This window comes from Tauraco erythrolophus, chromosome 19 (assembly GCF_009769465.1).
Source record: "Tauraco erythrolophus isolate bTauEry1 chromosome 19, bTauEry1.pri, whole genome shotgun sequence".
Taxonomy (NCBI): domain Eukaryota; kingdom Metazoa; phylum Chordata; class Aves; order Musophagiformes; family Musophagidae; genus Tauraco; species Tauraco erythrolophus.
The window spans coordinates 16182576-16205916 of NC_141483.1; the positions used below are offsets into that span (position 1 = coordinate 16182576).

Genomic DNA, 23341 nt, shown 5'->3' on the forward strand with positions numbered 1-23341 from the left:
GCACGTGCATCCCCTTTGCTACCCAGCTGCTGCTGTGACCCAGTTCCACAACAGCCATCTTTTCCAAACCCCCAGAAAGGAGCAGGCACGGTGAGGGACAGGTACGTTGCTGCTTGGCTCCCACCCCACCGGCAGATTGGCTATGCCCCACAGAGGCAGGATTTAAATTCCTTTCTCCAAGGAAAATGATTAGCCTCTTCCTGGCCACACTATCTAGAGATCAGATATAAAAAGAAGGTGGATCAGAAAATCTCTTCTACAGGAGGGGAACTGGCTCAGCACCTCTGAACTGGAACCACATTTTGCTACTGCCCTGCAGAAACCAGCCTTTCATGACTTTCAAACACAGTGGCAGGAGGAACCTTCCTGAAAATTATTTTTACTAAAATTACATCACGACTGGAAGAGTAATGCCAAGCCAAGAAGATCTATGGGCCAGAGCAAGAGGCAGAGAACACAGGTGCTGCATTATTTTTGTGATCAACAGCATTAACAGAGTAATATTTCCACACTGAGGAACTGTAAACATGCTGTGCTGATTCAAATTAATAGGGAAACGATCTTTTCTGGTATAAGAGCCTGAGGTGACAGATTAGCTATTAAACACAATTTATAGGTCATAAGATAGAGAAGTTACAAGGAAGCTCTCCCTTGGCCAGCTTTGTAAATAGTCAAGCTGCATTTGTTGTCCCTCAGGCATCCTTTCAGGCAGCTTAATTATAATGGAAGAACTGCCAGAATTCAAAATGTTTTCATTTTTTTTTCACTCAGTGCCGCAGGTGAACTTCAAAGGCAGGGGACAATGCCAGAAGAGCAGTGGCAGAGCAGCAGCCGTCGTTGGGAAGCCCTGCAGCATCCCTGCAAGGCCGTGGTGCCCTTCCGCATGACAGTGGGACAGGAGAGCCTGGAGCTCGGACCCGCAGATGGTGAGCGCAGCACTGGATTGCACGCTGCAGCACTGGATTGCACACTGCCAACACCGCTATAATGAGTCAGAAGTGAGCCACTTCTGCTGCTATTACCACAAATCAGAGAGGGAAGCAGCGAACAGCAGCTCTCCAGTGATGTACACCCCAGTGACAGGCTGGGGGCAAAGCTACTGAACACACTGCCAGACATTTACAGGCTGCCCAGAGCTGTGGCTGCCCCATCCCTGGAAGTGTTGAAGGCCAGGCTGGATGAGGCTTTGAGCAACCTGGAGCAGTGGAGGGTGTCCCTGCCCATGGCAGGGGGGTTGGAACTGGATGATCTTAGAGGTCCCTCCAACCCAAACTGTTCTATGATTCTATGCTGCCACATGTCAAATGGTTTCTTGGTCTTGGGAGGTGTTTCTCCAACAGTGAGCACCACAGGTGGTGTGAAAACCAGCTAAACCCTCTAAATGATTTACAGCCTCTGCAGAAGCACAGGCACTCATGAAGGGGGAATCACCTCTGTTGGGATGAGCAAGCCGACACCAGTTCTTGCTGGTGGCACAGGCACCTGGCTCAGAATACCAGGGACCAAAGTCACGCTCACTGGAAGAATCACCTCTGCAAGACACCCTGCAGAGCACTGCCACCCTCACCTCACTCCCATCTCCCACAGTTCCTCCTCCTGCTAGAAAACTCCATGTCACCAGCTAGACCTGGCACCCAGCTGGCCGCCGTGAAATGGGCACCCATCGGACAGCGGCACCTGAGGCAGGGAGCCGGGCTGCCCAGCGCGGCGGCCACGAGGGCTGCAGCCCCTCGTGCCCAGCGGGCAGATGCCCTGGCTCCTCCTTGGTGCACGCGGGCAGGAGCAGCTGCCTCCATGCACGCGGCAGCCCGCGGAGCCGGGAGGAGGCCCTGCTCCATCCCGGTCACACTCACCGCAGCGTCAGGGCGGCTTGGTCGCGGATGGGCTCTTGAGCAGTGCAGGGAAGGCACTTCCAGCTGACAACAGTCAGGAAAGGTTCTCATCTAAAAGAGGCTCTGGGGGGGCCTGTTTTGAGGCTGCTACAAAACCAACACGAAAATTGTTGCTCTGAGTTTTATTCCATTTTTACACAAATCTTCATGAAGATTAATATATACATAGTATTGAGTCATTTGCAGTCTCGCTAGGAATAAAAAAGGCAAAAAATAAATACAGACATCTTGCTCAAGCCCAGACCAAAATACTGCATGAGGCCCATTACGGGCTCCAAGGTGCACCGGAGCTCCCTCCACCTTGCTGGCGAGCAGCACGCTCGCTGCGGCACGGGACGAACCCGTAAGACGTTGGGAGCAGAGTTAAAACCCGGCACAACGCAATCAGCAGAACTGATTCAGCGGCCTCAACTAGTTCTGGAAGACAGGTCACCACTACCAGCAGCACTTCTGATATAACCAGGAAAAGAATGGAAACATCTTTCTGGAAAACAAGGAGTCAGTAAAAAACGGTGTCTCTGGGGCTGCTAAAAAAAAAAAAGTGGACATTTACACTTGCAGATTGCTGGACAAGATGAGCGATGGCAAAGAGCCATGCAGACAGGGGCTCAGGTGAGGTTAATGGGCCATGGCTGGGGAAAAGAGGCAGAAAGGGAAAGCAGCAAACCTCAGACTTTCTGTGCACAAGAGAAACTTGCCAGATGCAGAGACTGCTCACGCTGTACATGGGAAGAAATGTTTAGGTGGTTTCCTGCGCTGGGAAGTGGATCACGGGAAGTGAAGTGTGTATGACTGGAAATGTTTACTCTCAAGGCCCCTAATCCCTTTGCCCAACAGCATTTCCAGGCTCACAGTAAAGGCCTGGAACGAAGGGTATAAGCTTGGCACCCGTTCTCAGGGTACGCAAAAAGACTTGGCTTACACATCTGAGTGTCCAGGGCCGGATCATCCAAACCAGGATGTGGGAGGACAAGAGAAGCAGAAAAGAAAAACAATTAGGAGACAAAGAGAGAAATGGAAAACGAAAGGTAAAGGGCTGACAAGAAATAGCCCAACTTGGTTAGAAAGATGGGGCTGTTTCCAGAGGCTCCGCTGTTGCTCACACAGACAGCTGGACAGAGGCAGGAAGGCACCGCGACCCTCTGACATGGCCTTCACCCCAACGCTGCCCACGTGTTTCACCCTGCAGCAGTTCCCACTGTTAACTGATCCGACTGCGGTGAGAGAGGCGCTGCTCAATCACCTTGGAGTCTCCGTGAGCAGAGCCCATGGCACTTCTGGCTTCTCCGGGGCCGGCTGCCTGCAGAACCTCTTCTCTAGCCAGATAAATCTTGGTCCTCTATGTGCTCATGGGGGCAATCAGCGTCAAGACTGCAGAGCTTGACATTAAAGCAGCGTTTAGGAACAATTTGGTGATTACATCTGCTGGGGGACATCAATGACTCACCTCAGGGGGTTAGCAATAGGATTGCAGAAGATAAATTCATCACTGTATACTTAATAAAATCCCCGCATAATAGGATCCACCGGGAACTCGTCAGTGGCTCACGCGCCAGGCCAACAGGGCAGCGGTATTCCCATACGTGCTGGCGTCAGAGTCCAAATGCTGCACTGAGAGCACAAGGTTGACACATGTGAAGCAGACTCCAGCTGTGCCAGCACAAACCTCTGCTTGGTAGCAGCGTGATGGGAGACTACAGCTCCGCACCAGTAGGGTTTTGCATCAGCAAACAAAGAAAAATCAATGCTTCATATATCTGACAAAGACAAATTTTACAGTGGGGGTTGCTTACACCTTCAATTATGCAATTTATCACTTTAATAGAAAGCAGATTCTTCTGCCACTGAGCTGAGGCACAGAAGGATTTCTGAAAAAGGTTTCTAATTGCTCTCTTTTTCTTGGGAGCAACAGCAGCTTAAGTTTTTCAGCTGAATAAAGTAAAGAGTCTGATGTTAAGCAGATATGCATCACAGAATGACAATTAATAGGGACCTGGTGACTTGGAGAGATGTATTTCTTGGATATTTCACCTCTGCCAGAGAATGGTCATTTCCCAATTATGTTACATTTAAACAATTCTTTAACTGATTGCAGAGTCTCCTTAAATGAGAACACTGTATAATAATTCTAAAATGGGCAAAGTGAAAACACTCTGCCTGCTACCTCACTCCAAGGGGAGCCTTAATCCCCAAACACAGGCACCAGTTAGGACGGATCAGAGATCAAGCTTTTACAGCCAAGGTGGAGAAATAACTGGCATGGACTAAGCACTTGTGAAATTCAAAAGCCTGACTGCAGCACACTTTGCACGCTGCTTCTCTGCACTTCCATTCTCCCTCTGGGCATGGGGTAGCAGCAGTGCCTGATCCTACACGATACAACGGAGCTGCATCCAAAAGATCAGCCACGCATGTTCGTAACACCTGCACTCAGGACAGTCAGCAGGACGCTCTTTTCAAGAGCTAGAAAGCTTCCTCACGTGCGTGCTCTCGCTCTCCAATGCCAGCAAAGGTTTCCTGGTTCATTGAGTGTATTTTGGGGGTGCTGAGGGGAAGGCAGCTTCAGTGGATTGTTTCTGAACAGACACGCACAGAGAAATACTTAAATCTGAAAGCACTAACAGGATGAGTTCTGCTGGCTTCACTGTAAAATCTCGCCGTATCTCACATCAGTGTAATTTTCCGTGTGGGAAGCACAGAGGTTAGCTTACAGCAATGCAACATGTGGAAGTATTTGAGCTCTTTCCGTACGTAAGCTGTTTTATAGGTATGGGCTGTGTATCTGCTGCACACAGACAGGACAGTAGCCTAACAGGGGATGAGTACTTTCAGGACCTGACAAAATGATCCAGTGGCTATAAATTGAACCTTATCTTTGATTCTCTTAAGCTCCTTTATCATTTCCCCAGAATCCACCGGTATTCCACAACCAGCCTTGGAGATCTACTGATTGATGCCAACACTGAAGTTGCCCTTCCCTCCTCCCTCAAAGGCAGGGCTGATGTGCCAGTACCACGTCCAGCTTTTTCCTTTGTGTAGCATGCTTTTGAAAATAAGAAAGGAAGCAGCAGGCAATATTCTCCTCCCCTACATTATCTATAGGCAGAAAGAAGGAACACGTTTGCTTTTTGGTAATTATTTCTGGGGGTGGAGGTGCAGTGGGGGGGGAAATACACTGGAATCAATATCCTCGTCAAATCCAATGTATTTGTAGAAGGTCTCACTTTTTTATGCAGAAACTACCAAAAAGCAAACCCCAAAGAAGCCAAAGCCATGGAACAGAAGCACTAGTATCCGAATGTCTGGAAGGATCTTTGCAACTACTGCTAACTGAAAGGCAATACTCAGGAATTAATGGCACAACAGAAAAACTCAACAAATATAGTGCGAAGAGATATCTCCAGTCCCCTCTGGATTAATGGATTAAATCCATAGCTCTGTAGGTGTTGAGGACTTGCTGTTTAAGACAGAGACTGCCATGGGTTTTGCTTACAATCCACTCTCAGACTCCTCTTTCCTTACATGTTCAGGAAATTGCAATGATCTAGAGGACTGATCATTCTCCCTGCTTCATGGCAAAAGAATCAAGCAAATTACGTGAATCCAGGCAAATCTGAACAGCAACACGGCTCGGCTGTCAGGTTATTCAGTTGGTCATCTTCCTGAAACCAAATGCTTCAAAGGGAATGCTGACTTTCAGCTGCTCATTTGGAGATCAAAATAACACTGTTCCAGCGGAAAATCCACTTACTCAATCATCTCCTCTATTATCATGTAGGAGTCAGGTGTCCAGTTCTGCCTGGAAGACTTGTAAAACCAAACCTGAGTTACTCCCTTAACAGGAACTGCAAATATTCTTGACCAAGTCAGCAGGGTTTTGCAGGAAAGCAGAATCAGCAACTAGTCCGCACTGATACTCGTTTCTTAGGAGTAGAACTGGTTGTCACTCATACTGGAAAGGCTGTTCACGTTCACTGCGCGCGCTGGCGCGACACCACTCCCTGTGCGACGGCTGGGTGCCCGGGAGGAGCCCGCTGCTTTCCTGGGGTTGCTCTGCAGCACTGAATTCTCATTACATAAAGAAAAGGAAGTCATGCAAAATACACCAGCTCAGGAACACTATAAAGTAGACCTCAGCATCAAGTCTAGGTGTCACCCGGGGCTCACACATCTTTATCCCAAATTTGGTTAGCTTTCTGGGCATAGTCTAAAAGGCTCCTGCGTGAAATCACTCTAGGGAGGATGGCTGAGTTGACATTTTCAGTAACAATGTAAGAAAAGAAGCCCTCATTTAAAACCACAAGCTTCTCTGAGATGGGTGACACTGAGGAGTGATTCATGCCCTGGTCAAAGTCACTCCTGGAAGAACAAGCGCGCACGTTACAAACTTGGATCTCTCAGAATCCAGAGCAGCTCTTTGCGCAGGCAAACTCCCACAGCGGTGTGCTGACCTGTGCCAATCCCAGCACTACTCTTGCTCATAAAGCTGGATAGCACTTCGCTGGAACCTCAACCCGGGAAAGCCTTGGCTGAGGTGGGCCTTCTGAAAACCCAAAGAGCGCTGCTCCCCGAGCTGCAGCTCTTCCACAAGTTTTCTGCTTCATTTCTTTTACTACAGTCAGGTACGGGCCGCAGCAGAGCGCGACGTTTTGCAGATACCGTGAGAGGTAAGTAAAACCAGAAGACTGCATTTCCTTCAGCTAAAATCCATGTGCTGCGGAGGTCAAGCGGGGACATTTAAAGGAGATCCTCAGGAAGTATTACATTTCCCCTTTGAGCCACAAGTCCAAACAAAACAAAGCATATGGCCTTTAAGTGCGTTCCCAAATTTCCTGCACTGGTCAGATTTCCCTTTGTTCTGCTTAATCCCATCACATTTGAATGGGACAAACCTGTACAAACCCAGTCACGCTGACCTTCTCTAAGAAGAGCTGCTAAAGACAGAAAGAGAAAGGCAAAGAATCTGTGCTCTCACACACAAACCCAGCTACTTGATGCTCAAGTACTAGGGCTGCTCCCATCACTGAACTCACCTCCTCACCCACACAGGTAATTCAGTCTAAGATGCAACACAGCGCTAGCACCCTAGAAGACCCAGAATCCTCAAGTGAACTCACGCTGCAGTGTTTTCCTAGCAGCTGGTACTCAGCCTTCCTCCAGAGTACGAGGGAGTTTGCCCCAGACCCCTAACGAAGCAAGGCTACCATCTGCAAGGAGAGGCTGAAATCAATGAGGCAAACGACAGCACCGCACTTTTCAGTGAGGGTTTCCATGTATAACGTACATCACAGGTCAGATTTTCAACTGCCAGTGGTTAATCAAAGGCCCCCCAAAGACCAGCTTTTTGAAATGTAAGCATATATGGGAACAATAGGAACTGGAACGTGGATGTAACTTTGTAAGCCCAACAACGAAGCCAAACATCTGGGCCAGACAAAGACTGAACTTTAGTGAATTGAACAATGCTGCAAAAAGCGTCCAGGAAGACATTCTGCAGACTGAGTCAAATCTCTCACAAGTTCTCACTAAGCTGAAATCACAACACCTGCAGAACCTGAGACTTCAGGAGTAGCAGGGGTAAAAATAATGCTTCTGTCCTGTTAGGAAATCTGGAAAACCAGCTTGAGATCAGCAAGGCGGTTCTGTGATGCTAGGCATCGTGCAAGGGCTCAGATTAGACAGCAACTTTCAAAGGAAAAGTGATCCTTCCTTTCTGCAAGTATCCAGTCCATGGACTGCAAGGGCCTGATCTTTTTACCAGTTTCTGGTTTCTGCGGGTAGTTTTCCACTGAGTTCTAGAACTGACACTGGTCTCTCACCTCTTTGGACAGCAGGGATTGGGAGCAGTCTTTTGCTTGAGTGGTTAGCAGCCTGATCAACCATTCTGTTGTTTGTAAATCCTGCCTAAAGTGTCAGGGGATTTGCAAAGCTGTTTCTCACGCAGAGGCTGAATCAAAAACCAGCTTGTTTCAATTTCTTGAAAGTACCTCCAGGACCCAAATAATCCCCTAAAAGAACCCCAGAGAAAAACAGAAGGCATAATGGAGAAACAAGAGTGAAGAGGTAATCCCATGCACCAAAAACGTTTATGAATATATGCACACCACTGTCACCCATTTATCTTCTTGCTGCTTGACCTTTTTGATACAATACAGGGGCTTTTTAGACACAAGGAGGACAAAGTCACCATCCCTGCAATACGTACATACAGTGCTTATGCAGCAGGCTTGATGTTCTTGTGGTATCGGTAACAAAGAGACACTAATTTCTGAACACGAGCTCTCACATCATTTCCAATCTCTTCTCTCAAAAAAAGTTCAAGAAGTGAAAGCTATTTGCTGTTTAACAGAGTAGCAGTGGTCACGTCCTAAACTTGTCATTCCTGCACTTCTATTAGCAGTGGCTGCATTAACCACCAATATAGATTATCAATTAGCAAAGCCCTCCGCGGCTTGTTCCTTACTTCTGGAACTCCAGTCAGATGTGATAAAGCTTTAAGAAATAAGGTGTAGTCTTCTCTTGCTCTTTCCTGTTCATGTTACTACAGGCAGCAGGTAATCCACTCTGGCAGATAACTACATAATAAATTATTTTGAAGCAGTGGCTTCACTACAGAGAGGAAAAGGGACAGAAAACAGAAAAGCAGAGAAACAAATATCTTATCTGTCTGTTTTCTGTCACTTACTCCAGCAAGTACTACTTTCCTACTTTCGTCTCCACAGCCTGTTTCTGACATCTTAGTCAACGTTTTCATGCATGACAAATTGCTTTAGCCTGAAGACTCTTTCCAGTTCTCATTTGTTAGGTATTTATATCCTGTCCTCATTTTCCAGACTGTTTGCAAATGTAACAAGACAACTGCGGTCATAAGATTTTAAGATTTTAGCTTTCTGAAAAATTTGGCAGCCCCTGGGACAGACCACCTCTTCATATGGCTGAGTCTCACACAAATGCCCTGGGCAGAGAAACTGCTGAGGGCTCCCTCAAGCTGCAGTTAACAAAGGAACTTGATTCCCAGTGCTCCATCTGAGTCTGATGAGAAAGAAGCACAAATAAGGAAGAATGTGACCAGGTGATGATCACTTCAGGATTTTCAGTGAGAAAGAGACAAAGCTGGCCCTAGGAGAAATTGTATCTTAAATACCCGAAAGCCACTTGAATGCAATGGGAAAGGATCACTGCTAGGAATGACAACCCATGCAAAGCTAAATTCTGCATAGAAAGGGAGCAGCACCCAGCCCACCGCAGTGCACCCAAGGGACTAACAGCACATGAGCAGAAGGGTAGACAGAAGGGGTTTCTCAGCAAAGATGCTGCTCAGAAGAACAGGCAGACACAGTGAGTCTGTTTCACTACGCAGTACGGAAGGGCTGCGTGTGCCTTCTGCTCTCCCAAAGATGTGCTACAGAAATCAGAACCTAATACCACTGAGATTTTGGAAGCCAATGTTAGCTAACCAGAGGAGTCTTTACCTCACTGCATATCTTTCTCAAATTCTCTTAAACACTCTCAACAATTGTAAGAAAAATCACACACACGCAATGTTTCATTCCCGTTAAGCTTGGGCTGTGATTAGGAAGCAGAATGGGGCAGCGACAGACCAGCCATCCCACAGGACATGCAAGGCAGACGGGCCACAGGACACCAGCCAGTCTTCAGTGAGCTGCTGTCTCATGCAGCCTTCCATGATGGCCTGGACCGTGCCAGGCCAGGCGACGGTACGGCGTGGCATACAGCCACGCAACAGAAGCCTGGCAGCTCGGGCATGACTGCAGGGGCTAAATCAGCAAACAGCCCTCCACCACCTTCCACACAACATCTCCAGCCTGTACAGGTAAGGGACGGGGAGGTACACCACCCTCTCTGGAAGCAAAGGGTCAGTGTTTCTGGCTGCTTTATTGCCCCCACAACCCCTTTTTAGTGGATTATGCCCTTTTCCGGTTGTTCTCCTGGCCTCCACACAAATAAAGGATGTAGCACATGTAACAAGACACTTTTGTCATCAGTTCACTACATCACACAGCTACAGAGACCGAAGTGCCACGTAACTCGTTAGTGGAGTCTGAATCAGCCCCAATTCACACTTACGAGCTGTTCATCACACAACTGAACGTCTCTGTTAAAAACGCACTGGACTGATAACCAGCAATGTGGACCCTGAAGAACAACAAATTAATTGGGAAAACGTTCCGTACCACAGCAATACCATTCTTTGCTTCCTGAACGCACACGGCAGTACAGAGACGAGCGCACTGCTGTTTGCTATATGCCAGCTAGGCCAGGTTTTTCGTACAGGCATGGAAGCTGTTACCAGTATCAAGTCAAAAAATACTTCTTCCAGAACCTCATCACACAGTCCGGACAGTTCCTGCTCAACACATGTACCCTTAGCAGCACGGATGTCTCCTGAGGCCTGGCACATACCAGGATGCCAGCTGTGCCTGCCCTGAAGGGAAAAGACAGACCTCTGCATGCTCCAAAAACGCCATGCACAGGCTCCTCTCTTGCAGGGGCCAAGTAGCTGCAAAGGGACTGAGGAAGCTGTTCACAGCTGGAAGAGCAACTCTCCGTGAAATGACTTGGCTTTTGCTCCAGGGAGATTGGCAATGACAGTGCTGGGCGACAGCAGAGCAGCACCAAGGACTCTGCAAGGACGTGGCACAGCGCAGCCAGGCACTGCCAGAACATGCAGGCTGCTCACATTTCGGCTGCGCGGTCAGGCATTGGCACCATGGTCCAGAAAAGCTGTGCTTGCTATTGCGCATGAGTTCTTCTCCAGCTTCATCCCAGAGACAGGCTGCAGCAGTGAGAACCTGGGGGAAGTCTGCGCAGCTGTGGAAGGACTCTGGACGTCTGACAAGGTAACCAGGAGGGGAACTTGGCCCACAACTAATCAACTGCACGTGTTCTGATGAGCTCACTTCATGCTGACATACCCCATGATGGTTTCTCCAGGGAGGAAGGGTTGCACAGATTCACGCTTCCAGCCAAACCTGCAGCACAACTGCAAGCACAGGGACCCTCCCAACTGAAGCTCAAACAGCCATAATGTCATCTCTGGCAGGAGCCCTGTGGCTGCCAGCACAGACCAAACACAGAAACCATTCTGGGCCAGGAAGGGCTGTGGGCAGGCAGCCAGAGAGGCACTCCACCTTTCAGAGAAGCTCTTGTGCCATTCATTCAGAAAGAAGTTCAGCAAGGGGCACATGCACCTTGCTCAAGCATGAGCCAGAGCTGATACCACCCCAACACATTTGCTCGGAGCCCTTCAGCCCACAGTGCCCAGGGTGACCAGTTTACAGCACTGATAGCACCCTGGCCTTTGCACAACCCGCTGGCGAGGCTCCGAGCACCGCCGGCGAGGCTCCACAGGTTGTGTTTTAGGAAGAGCAAAGACTTTGAGTTGCTCCTGCAGGACAGATGTGCCACTTCTAACTCAAATTACGTTCTAGTCTTTTTCCTTATCTAACTCAGCAGAATACTTCTAAAATGATCAGCAAGGAATACAAAAAAAAATACATTCTTTTGCCTTGTACCATACTGCACACAAGGATGACAGGCAAAAGGCTAAATACTTACAGCTTTACTATTTACTGAAGATGTGGTTTGTACAAACAAAGCACGGCAGGAAGGACACCTGGAAAGCATTTCCCCTTCCCTTCAGGAAGGGGCAGAAAACCTCAGCTTTACAGAATTTACGGATTTCAGTAGAAAGGAATGATCTATCTTTCCTTCTGCATCTCCTTCTGGAAATCAGAAAGTGAAATTTGATCTCTGACTTGCACAGCCCTGACAGTAAGTAGCTGTAGTTTACAAAATGTAGGAGCTTTATGCCGTGTTTCACTGCTGGCTCAGGAAGGCTTTAATGGGGACTGGGAAAAGCTACTAGAAGTGCAAACCCAAATAACCACCAGTGGCTGAGCTGCACACAAAGTATGTTCAGACAGTTGCAGAATCTGCAGATTCCCGGCTGAATCCAGACACTGATTATGTCTGTCACAGCAATCATATTTCACTACTCCTCCTCCTCTGGAGGTGCACAGCAGCCAGTTATCCCTGACACCCTTCCATCGTGACAATCCTCTGATGCCAACAAAGGCCTCTCGTCGCAGTCAGCCCCCCAGCAATGCTCTCTGCAGCAGAACTGGCTTCTTGAGTCGCCGGGGCCTTGAGCCTGGGTTTCTCTTTGCAGTAGGGATTTCTGCACTCTGATGTTTCACCTACCACACAAGAACTTTCACAGATATGCAAAAGCAAGGTGGCACAGAAAAACCCACAAAAGCCTGCTTAATAAACAGCTTTCTTCTGTGTTGTTTAGCCACTTGGTTCTAACCATCACCTTCATCATCCTCTTTTCCCGCAAATAGTCAACCTTTCTGAAAAAAAATCTGCTGAAGCTGCACTAAACATGAACTCTGCGCCTTACACCTGCAATTGTTTTAAAAAACCATCTTGAGACAGTAAAATCTAGTTCATCAGTCTGGTTACTGAGCATATCCACCTGCTGCAGACGATTCTCAGAGTCACATCTGCTGGTGGAGATACCCCAGTGCAGCAGCCAGCGGGGCCATAAAAAGAGTCAGTAACAAGAGGGCATTGAGCCCCAGCCAGTTCTGCAGGTGTTCCTCCCAGAAATAGCTGCTTTTAGAGGGAAGGTGAGGGGAAATCCCTCCAAAACCGGGCCAAGAACAACTGCTGCGAGCTGTTGGGCATCCTGAGCCAACACAGAGGGAAGCTGACACTGACAAAGTCCATCAGTCTGTCCTCTGCTCTCCTCCGGGCTCCACTTCAGCCACAGCCCTGAGAAAAGGAGCAGCAGGAACCAGACGAGTCGTTCAGCTGCATCTTCGTCCCAGCCCCAGAGAGAGTTCAGGGACTCAAACAATCCTCGTCCTCACCCAACGCCTTCTGTTCATTCTCGCCAAGCAAAGGGAGATGATGCATCTTCAACAAAAAGCCCGGTTCAGCTCCAGAGGCTCCGCCAGCCAACACACAGCTGCCAGCACCCACTGGCTTCCTGGCAGCACCGTCCTTCCCAAAAGCTCAGCACTGGCAACACGCTTTCACAAAACCATTAATTTTATTATGGTTAGTTTATGATTTTGCCTTACTGCCCTGCTATTTTCGAATGCGGGGCTGTAATAGAAGGCGTCTGACGGCCCAGGAAAGAGGGGAGCTATTACACTGCGGCGTCTCTACGGTATCGGTGGCCTCTGCAAGACAGGATTCCAGCACAGCCTACGTGAAGGTTTGGACACTGAACCCAAGGAGGGGCTCCACAGCTTTCCTTTCCCTTTCCATTTCTGCTTGTCAGTCCTCACAGCTTCAAAACACTCCCTCAAGTAGTACCTTTCCAAATGAAAGGCTTTGGAAGGAACACAGGTTCTTCCAAGTGGTGATCAAAAAGGACCATGCCAACCAGTCCTGAGACCACCCAGCATTAGCTCTACCTTGGAACTCTGGCCTTAGAGAAATCCTAAGACAGTTCTGCACACCTGCAGAGCAGCTAGAGATGAAGAGGAACAGGGATGCAAAAGACTGGTGTTACAGGCATTGAAAACTTTCACATTTACTCTTTGACTCCAATCTCTCCTAAACCACAGCTCATGATGTGGCATCAACACACACTACATGGGTTATCTGACGGCTTTCAGAAGATCAAGTTACTTAGTGTTAAAAACAAAGTAATTACTTAAAAAAATATAGTACAGACCTGACATTCTGCATCTGTTATTAAAACCAGATAGATTTGTACTGCAAGACAACTAACATGCACCAGCTATCTTATAAACCCCAATGGAGGTGAGGCACAAACTGCTTCTACCCTGAGGCAGTGAACTCCTGGTCTTGCTCCTGCCTTTGCAGTGGCACAGACAGACCCATATGGGCCAAAACTCTGCCTGAGAGCCAACACCTGACAGAAGTCATCTACATATCTACATCAGCTTCACTTCTGCCAGTACAGGAGACATCACTGTAAGAGAAGCAGCACAGACTTCATCGGGATTCTCAACCTGAGTACATTTCCAGGGTCTGCAGCAGGTCGAGACAGCCCACGCTGAAACCTGCTCAGATTCATCTTCGCAGAGAAATGACAGACTACCAAAGCTGCACTGCTATTTCCTCTTTAACTGCGTCTTAACAACCTCAGAGCTGAACTCCCACATCTACATCCATCAGAAGAGAGGCAACTCTCCTCTTAGATGGTCCTGGCTACCTTCCCCTCTTCTACTGCACTTGTCTTCTGCCGTCATCCTTTTTAGGACGGTATCCTACTGACCACAGTGACCACTTGCAAAGCTCCACAGGAACCAGAGAATGCATGGAAAGAAAGACCAAGTCCCTTATGATTTCTAGTTTCCTGAATCAACCGTACTTTTAAGTCTGCTAATTATTTCAGAAACAATCTCACAGAATTAGCTCATCTCACTGTGATGGAAAGCATTGAAATGACACTGGAGATGGCTACTTCGTGGTGCCTATTACAGCATCATGCTAAGAACCAGTCTCCTTACCCGTCTGCACAGACCAAACACGCATGGTTGTTCAACACCCCATGGCCTCTCTTGGAGACACCAGAGGTACGGCAAATCCCAGCTACTTCTGCTCCCTTCTGTCTCTGGGCACTAGTATCACCAAACAGCCTGAACTTCTCTCCACGCTGTGGCCACAAAGAGCAGATGACCTACACAGACTGCGCTCGGTGCGATATGGCGCTTGTAACAGGAGCTGCGCAGACCCCCTGTGCCAGGGAGAGAAAAACGTTTAAAACCTTCAGTCCGCCCGAGCAGCTCCCGCGATTCCCCACTCCGCTGACCAAGGCCCCCTTGTCAGGGCTCGCGTGGGGCAGGACAGACCCGAACACCACAGCCAGACCCTCCGCAACTTCAGCCCGGGTTCGTGGGCGCGCGATCCGGCAGCCGCCCCGGTACGAACATCTGCTCCGGCAGCGCAGAGCCCGGCGCTCGCCCCAGCGCAGCGGTCTCCCACGCGGAGCAGCGCTTTTTGCCTTCTAAGCCAATTCTTTGTGCTGTCGGAGGTAAAACCATTACCTCATTACAGTCACACACCAAACTCCCTTCTGGTGGAATTCACATCAGCACTGCTGCAACTTTATAACATTTGCATTATAAAAATGTCTGCGAAGGAGGCCAAGAAAAACAGCGTTTTGTTCAGAGGAAGCTCTGTGGTCAGGATGATGTCATCAGAAAGCGCCAAATTAATTTCCTGTGGTTACATCCTACAGGAAATCCAAGGAGTTCAGCTTTCTCACTAAACCAAGTAGTCATTTGTTGTCAATAACTGTTAATTATGTGCCCAGATGTGTCATAAACTAAGAACTATCACGATCAGTCTTCATTCCCAGGACCCTCTCAGATGGACCGTTGGGATCCGTTCAGACCAGCAGCCCAACGTCAGGGAAAGGCACTGGCACCGTGTCCCGGGTCAGCCCAGGGGCTCCGAGGCTCACGGCTGCTGTGCACCGCCAGTCTCCTGCCGCTTCCTTCTGCCCTCGCCCCGCAACGGGGGGATCTGCTGCTTTGGGAAACACCATGGAGGAGGAGCAGCTACGTGGATCAGACCCTTAGGAACAGGGACCCCTAATCAAGAAAACTACAAAAACGATGATGAGAAACAGCTCTTCTGCTCTGCCTGAACAGAAACAAGGAAATAGGAGTGATTCGGGAGGTTTTTCCAGCTGGTAAAATAATCATGAAAACTCCTAGCAGGACCCTCCCCTGTCACAGCCCTTCCACAACCTACCGAAAGACTCGTCTCTCCAAGGCTTACTTGGTATTTAAATTATAAAATAACACTTCAGTAAAGCACCTAGCTAACTCAAATGGATTTTTCCAATGACTTATCAGTGGGAAACTGATCTCCCCCAGTCTTCAGATCTCCCCAAAACTACTTGCATTTACAGGAATTCACACCTGCCCCGCTGCCTCTATCCGCTCCCTTCACCTGCCAGGCAACCCACAACCCTCCCATTTCCCACCCACAGTAGAGGGGAACTCACTGGAGGCGGCTGGAACAGCTTTCGTATCTGTAACTGGCACTAAAATTATGACTCTGTCCTTACACTGAACTTCCAGTAGAAGTACCCTGGGACGGGCTCTTCGGTCCATGCAGAGCGCGGCCCTGGCCTGGCAGGGAGCCCAGCACAACACCTCCCGAGCTGAACGTAAGCGGTCAAGGCAAATTACATCCAGTCCAAGCAATCCCTACGCTTTACACAACACTGTGTGCTCAGGTTTGCATGGATGCTTTTTCTTTTCACTCCTTTTTAAACAAAGCATATTTTACAGGAATATTTGGGATGGAGCTAGCTCGTTACCTGTCTGGAAGAGGCACAACACAGGATGCACCCAAACAGCTCAAATTGGAGCACCTGTATCACTGGGAAAACAAGAGCTGATGACAGCCAGGGCCCAACTGCAGAGATGTCACATTGACATCTGCTCCGCAGTAACTTCTGCCCCCAGACCCTGGAGCCTTTGCGCTGCGGGCAAAACGGACGGGCAGGGAGCGGGAGGCAGGACTTGCTCAGACCACACGGGCACTAGAGGCGGCGGAGGCAAAAGGACAAAACAAGCGTCCTGCCACTCGCACTCACATACAGTATCTACTGGTAGAAACAATTTCCTTATCAAAAGGTAAGTGAAGGGCTGGGAAGAGAAATCACACAGCTTCCAGATTCTCAGAACAACGGAGCAGACGGACAAGGCTTCCCGACATGTTCATCTCTCTCTAGAAAGCCACGCAGTGCTGACTCCCAATTCGGGCTATTTAAAAAGCTTCCTACCTCTCTGTCCTTGAGTTTCATGGCGAGCACCAGCTGATGTCTGTGGTTAGTAAGGGCCTCCCGGTAATTTCCTTTGGAGAAGAATGCGGAGCCCAGATTTCCATGAGCTCGGCATTCTCCCGTCTGGTCACCTGAGTCACATACAAACAAAACAAAGGTTAGCTAGCAAAGGCGTCGCTGGAAGTCCAGCAGAAAGACTGGAACATGCTGTACAAGTGATCCTCCAGTGTGAGAACCAGTATCAGAACAAACTCATCCTTATGTTTAATACACAGCCAAAGCTCTCCTCCCCTCTGGCCTTCAGAAACTTCTACAATTGCCATCAACCTTATATTTAGACTTGGTTTAATTTCTTCTTTGGCCTAACACTTGGCAATTTTCCACTCTTCTATGTTCATTCTTTGCTTGACATTAGCAATTTGTTTGTGAAAGTAAGTCAATGGCCCAAGGCTTTAAAAACCCAAAAAGCATGCCAGATTTCTCCAGAAGGCAACTCTGCAGCACAGCTCAGCTCAGACACAAAGCACATCTACTGCTGTCTCCCAGACAGTTGTCCCTATACTTACAGTGACCTCTCCCAGCTTGAGCCCTCAGTCACTGTCTTCTCCACCTCTGCAAGGTTATGCCTCTCTGTCTCACATATTGTCTCCTCTCCTACGGCACTCTGAAAGCTTGAAAGCTGTGTTGTTTGTGCAGGGTATACCAGACACGAGAGGGATTTTCCAATTTGTTTATTATTTAAACCCTCTTGTTAAACCATTGTCTCATTCCTGATTTGTTCTTTCCCTGGCAACTGCCTTAGAAGCTCAGATTGAGTACCTTTCTCCATCTAACTCTTGAAAAAAAACCCAAACTGCTTAACATTTAAGACTCATTTAAGGTTTTGAGCCCAAGTCTACACAGGGCATAAGACCAGTTCCCACATACATGACACCAGAAAATTAGAGGACCCTGTAAAACCTTGGCATATTCATCGACCATCTGCCCCCTCACGCACACAGGTGTAAGGGCTGCACAAGCCGGTAGTTTGCACATTTCGGAAATTTCAGATTTGATTTAGCAGCTTGTGAAATCCCAGAGAAACCCGAGCATAATAAAGAGATGCTCATCATTAATACAGCTGTTAATTTGTTCCGTCTGTATCAATCCAGCACTCAAGCAAGTGAAAGGAGAACTCTCACCTAAAGTCTTGGCTACGTCCAAGTCCTGCTGCATGTATCCAGTGCTTTTCTCCGTATTCCCAAGGGACCAGTACGCGCTGCTCAGTGCAGAGAACACTGATCCCCGCAGCTTTAGGCTGCAAGTGCCAATCTTCAGGGCAGCCTCCAGCACCACCACAGAGGCCCCATGGTGGCCCGCGGTCAGAAGTTCCTGACCGATCACAGACACCACAACAAAGGGGCTCTTGTCCAGCTTCATCTTCTGCAGTTGTTGATAAGTGGGCTCCAGGGACTCTGAAACACAAAAAGGAAGGCAGTTACTTAACAAATCAAGTTACTTGCATCTAGAAATGCAAGTCTTCCCAACTCCTCCTAATTTTTTGGTAACCAAATGGCATATGAGTTAAGGGTCAGACTGCCCAAATCAAATCAAGATTTATTACAGGAACTCAGTGCTCAAAGGCATCATCTAACATCTAGTACATCAAGCCAGATCAACTAGCAAGCTAAGGTCTTTCTTGCAGAAAGCAATTCAGGAAGACAGCACAAACATGCAGAGCAATCTCATACTGAGCTCTGAAAACTGGCCTAATGGCAGAAGGAACACAGACAGCACCTGTGGAGTTTTGTAAGAAACTGGAAATGGGCCACCAGCAGTGTCCAAGAGCACTGCAGTTTCTCCTCCTTCAGCACAAACTTTCAGCTGAAAGTCTGCAAAATCTGTGCCTATCCAGATACCAAAGCATGCAATGTGCGCTAAGAGAGGTGACAAAAACTGCAGAAAGAAGCTGCTCCTTCTTCTGGAGGAAAGGGTGCTCCTGCAGAATGACAGCACTGGACCTGCCAGACTGCTTATAACTGGCCCAATTGCTTCCATCATTGTCACTGAAAAATGCAGCCAAGATGTTTTATCAAGGACACCAACATAACACGACTCCAGAATTTGCTGACCAAGTGGCGTTTCTTGATTAGATGCTCTCACCTGAACCAATGCTACCACAGAAACCTCAGAAAGCCACTTGCTCCCTGTTTTCATCACTTCTGCCCCTCTACAACCAAGTGTGTAAACAACAACAAAAGAAGATTTTAACTCTCCTCTGAAGATGCAAACAGTGTGAATGCGATGCTGGTTACTAATATCCAGTTAGATCCTGGGATTAAAGGTAGACATAAGAGGACAAACAGTTGCTGTAACATGCCACTGCTTACCATGCTTATCATGGTATGAACAGGTATAAGCTCAGTTCCTGTCTTAAGGAGCCTATTTACTATTTCAGCCAGGTGATCCTGGCAAATATAGGGAGAGAAAGGGGTACAGACAAGGAAAAAGGAAGAAAAAGGAAAACACAAGGGAAGTGCTCCTGGTAACCTTGAGCTCCAGTAGGAAAGGGAGAACAAGCATGGTAATAGAAGAGCAGATATGGAGTTCATTACTGCTCTTGTGCAACAGCAAATGATAATCGAAGAAACAGCCACCGTCAGGTGAAAGATGCAGCAACACGGATCCTGCTATTGGGGAAGGGAGTTTCACCTTCACCTCTACGTACTGCAGACCCATGCTTCCTCAGTCCCCCAGTGCCTGCATTTAATCATCTTCAGCACACCACTGACACTTTCAGCCCTTTGCCTTTCCGGTTGTTCCTCTTCTTTCTCTGAATGCAAGTATCCTGGAAGCTACTGCTCACATCAGTCTCTCTACGGCTTTGAACAATCTACTATCCTGGTCGAATCTAGTTAGGAGGGACTGGCTTTGTACCACGGACAATACCCGGAGAGATCTTCTGTGTCTCTCCTAGACAGCAAGCTCTTGGTAAGGGGACCAGAACAACACACAACAGCTACTTACGTGCTTGCAGAGTGCTTAGCACAGTGGGAGCAAGGCTGCACAGTCATGACAGTAGTACAGTATATACACACCCTCAAAGTAAACTAGTACTTTATAAGCATGGCTAATCCAAAATCTGCCAAACCAGTCAGTGGGAGGATAACAACTGGAAAGCAGCAACACTGAGAAGCACAGCGGGGAGAAGCAGTGTAAATACACAGCTGCAGTGCAATAGGATCGTGAGACCATCCAGCCGGATTCGGAGATGCTTACACAGAAATACTGTATCACCTGCATTCTAAGCAGCGACCGCAGTACCTTCGGGTACCACGTGAAATTAGCTTCATGAGGCAACTGCTATATAGGACAGCAACTTCAAGATGAATTCATTTTAGAGGATGGAGAAAAACACTACAAAAAAGGAAACACCAACAGGGATATTTTTTTCATTTCAGCACTTTTCAACCCCTAAGCCCTGGGGCGCCCAGCAGCATCTGCTGAGGATGAGAACTGCCATGTTCCCTCCTAGGAAATACTACTAGGACAATGCAACACAAAGTTTGCAAGAGAAACAGAGCAAAGAGGAGGCTACCTCCTTCCTCTATAGAGGAAAATCCTGGAAATGGGGACATTACGAAAGTGAGGAAAACAGTGTACAGCTAATACGGCTCCAAGGTGCAAATGATTTCAACACTCTTCCTGCATATAAGTGAATCAGCAGAGCAGCCTTTTGCCGTCTGGAACACAGTGTTTTGAGAGACATTAACACCATAGAAAAGCTGCTGACATACTCTTCTGGGCAAACAGTGGCCCGGAGCATTTAAAAATCCCTGTTCCCAACGGCCAAGCACCAGACCACTGTGGGAAGTTGTTCCAAGCAATATTAATGAAGCCAGGGCCACGGTAGCGCACACCTCTCCATCTGCACTGGTACTGGACAAAAGACAAATGAGCACAGACTTCACTGGAACTGCTGCACAACACCAGTCTGATTCATTTCCAGTGCCCCTCGAGCTGAGTATCACCATCTTGCTGTCTCATTGAATTAGAAGAATTTTTTTGTTTCTCCTCCTACTTTGGGCTCGTTTCTCGTCTGCTGAGTCGGCAGGTGATAAGTCAAATCCAGAAATCTTTCCTTTCTGGCCTCCAGGTTCTCCCCCTCTCAGATGCTGGCAGTCACGCAGAAACTACAACCTTGAAGTACCCCAGCAGCATATCACCGTCCTTGCGAAAATCTCCCGGTGCTCACCTCGCATGGGAGATTTCATGGCGGCCTCGACCATGCCAACCAGAAGCTGAAGACTCTTGGGATCTTGCGCCAGCCCTGACGCAAACGCTGCCAGTGCATCTGCATGACGTCCGAGATACTGAAGGGCCACACCCTGTCGGAAGTATGCCTGAAAAAACAGAGGGAATAAGAAGAAATGCCAATTAATTATTTGGTAGAAGTCACAAATAACAAATCTGCACGTGACCTCCTGCTGGTGGACGCTGGGCTACACAATCACATTCTGGCTTCTCTGGTCATGCTAGCTATAATCAGAAAAACCCAACACCACGGTGACAGTCAAAAACCAACCTGAGTCGCTTATGCCCTCGGTGCAATGACTTTCGCAACCTCTGCAAGGCATCTGAACTGTTCTGGAGACCAGGGATGGTAGTAATTACCATGAAGGCAAAGCGTTCCCCTTGGACTTGGCCAATTACTACTTCTTATCTACTTATAAGCAAATGCTCATTCTCAAGACCTCCATTTCTGTTCGCTTGGCTCACACAACATACAAGTTACTTGCTTCCCTTCTCATCAGTTCTGGCCAATGAGCACAATTTAAACATGTAGTAGTAATAGAGACCAAAACGCGCTGAAAGCTCGAGTTGCAAAGAAACACAACGCAAAGATCCAGACAAGAGCCAAATCTTCTTTCTCCACCTGCATCCCTTAATGCAGACACCATGCAGCGTTGTCCCACTAATTGGGTGCAATATATAGACACAAATATAATACACATATATGCACTACTCAGACTGAGGCAAGACATGCATAATTTTGAGCGTGTTTACAAGAGCACTTTTCCTCGTTTCTTCCTTTCCAAGGAAACCATTAATGGGATTGTGCAATATCTTCAGGGTAACTTAAATCTCTTGTCACCATAAGTTTCTATTTCTACATCAGCAACATCAATATGCAGCTGCAAAGCCTTAGAGCTTCCACATCTCCCAAAATTGGGATACCAAGAACCTACACACAAAGGAAGACCTGGAGAAATGGGTTCTGCTCACACATAAAGCAACAGCGAAGCTCCGTCTCAAAGGGTATTCAGAAGATCCTTGAGATCACAGAAACCACAATCCAATATTTACTCAAAATGTTCAGGTGTATTTTGTAGCACGTACATCCGAACACTATGTTATAAAAACATGTGAATCTTCAAGCACCTTTGATGCCCATTATTCAGGTTTTATCTTCATGTCCAGCTAATACCTTTCTGATGCAAACTTTGCTGCACTTTTGGTTCATTCAAAGATATTTCAATAGCACAAAGAAAGCTGTCAGAACACAAGATAAAACACTTTTAAAGAAGCACAAATAATGTTTTAAGAACATAATACTGCTCCCTGAGATTGGCTCCCAGTACTGTTTTCATGGATAAGACCTCACCACTGTTTCTCTCCATCCGTCATAGAAACCTGCACTCAAGATACATTTAGTACGCGTCTGTGGAAGTCTTTTTACGTAAACAGGATAAATCTCCAATTAATATCCAAAGTGGTATTTCATTAGAGCTTTCAGACACTTTTGGAATACAATCCGGGGAGGCAGAGATCAAGGAAAATCAGAAATGACATGAGAAATTATAGACATGAATATTTAATCTCTTTTCCATTAGTAAGTCTTGATTGTAGAACCACTTTTAACGAATTTGATGAAAGCAAAATTCTTTTCATTAACCTTTAGTATAAATGTGTTTTTATTGAACCAAACTGTACTGTACTGGAAATCCAATTCAATGTTCATTAGATTACTAGCATGAAGCTTTAAATCAAAGAAAATACAAAGAACTAACAACACACAGTGGCCATCAAGCATAAGTCCTCCCAGCAGTGAGCGTGCTGTCACCTAAGTCATGGCGTACACTTAAGTGCTTTTTTCCCCAGAATTATCATTTAATTACTTTCTTTACCACCTGATGACAGAGGCAGTTTGCTGCAGCTTGTCTCTGATGGGGACCTTTCCAGCTAACAAGGCTGGTCCAGGACAAACACGCCTGCCTGGATCAGTTATCAGGGATGAGGGCACAGACACACAGCAGCCAGCAAGGGAACCTCACGCTGTGCGTAGGCGTCTCCAACATCTCACGCTTTAGGGGAAGGCAGGAGCCTGCCATCTTCTCTCTCCGAACACGTACCACCAGAACCCATGGCACATCAGACAACACATGGCTTCCTCACCACCGTGGGCAGTCAGCTGAGCCCAGAAATCCCAAATTCCCTTGTATTCAGGGTTTCGAGGAAAAGGCACGAGGGAAATGGATGCTACAGGCAAGGCAGACAAGCCTCCCACTGCCTGCAGAAGACAAGAATACTATGGCTTCTGCTTCCAAGGTTCAGAAGGGACCACGATCTTCTCTCACACCCCATCCTATACACACCGAGGCTG

At 47.7% G+C, this 23341-nt stretch overlaps 1 protein-coding gene across 2 annotated transcripts in view; it reads right to left on the reverse strand.

The window, feature by feature from the left end:
* The window catches only part of TTC28 (tetratricopeptide repeat domain 28), a 156944-nt gene that overhangs the window by 41516 nt on the left and 92087 nt on the right, over nt 1–23341 (reverse strand). For both annotated transcript variants that reach the window (XM_086623402.1, XM_086623403.1), the window contains exons 3-5: nt 20933–21080; nt 17880–18152; nt 16699–16829 (exon numbers count right to left, since the gene is read on the reverse strand). In XM_086623402.1, the coding sequence (XP_086479528.1) occupies nt 16699–16829; nt 17880–18152; nt 20933–21080 (552 nt within the window). The remainder of the gene's footprint in view (nt 1–16698; nt 16830–17879; nt 18153–20932; nt 21081–23341) is intronic.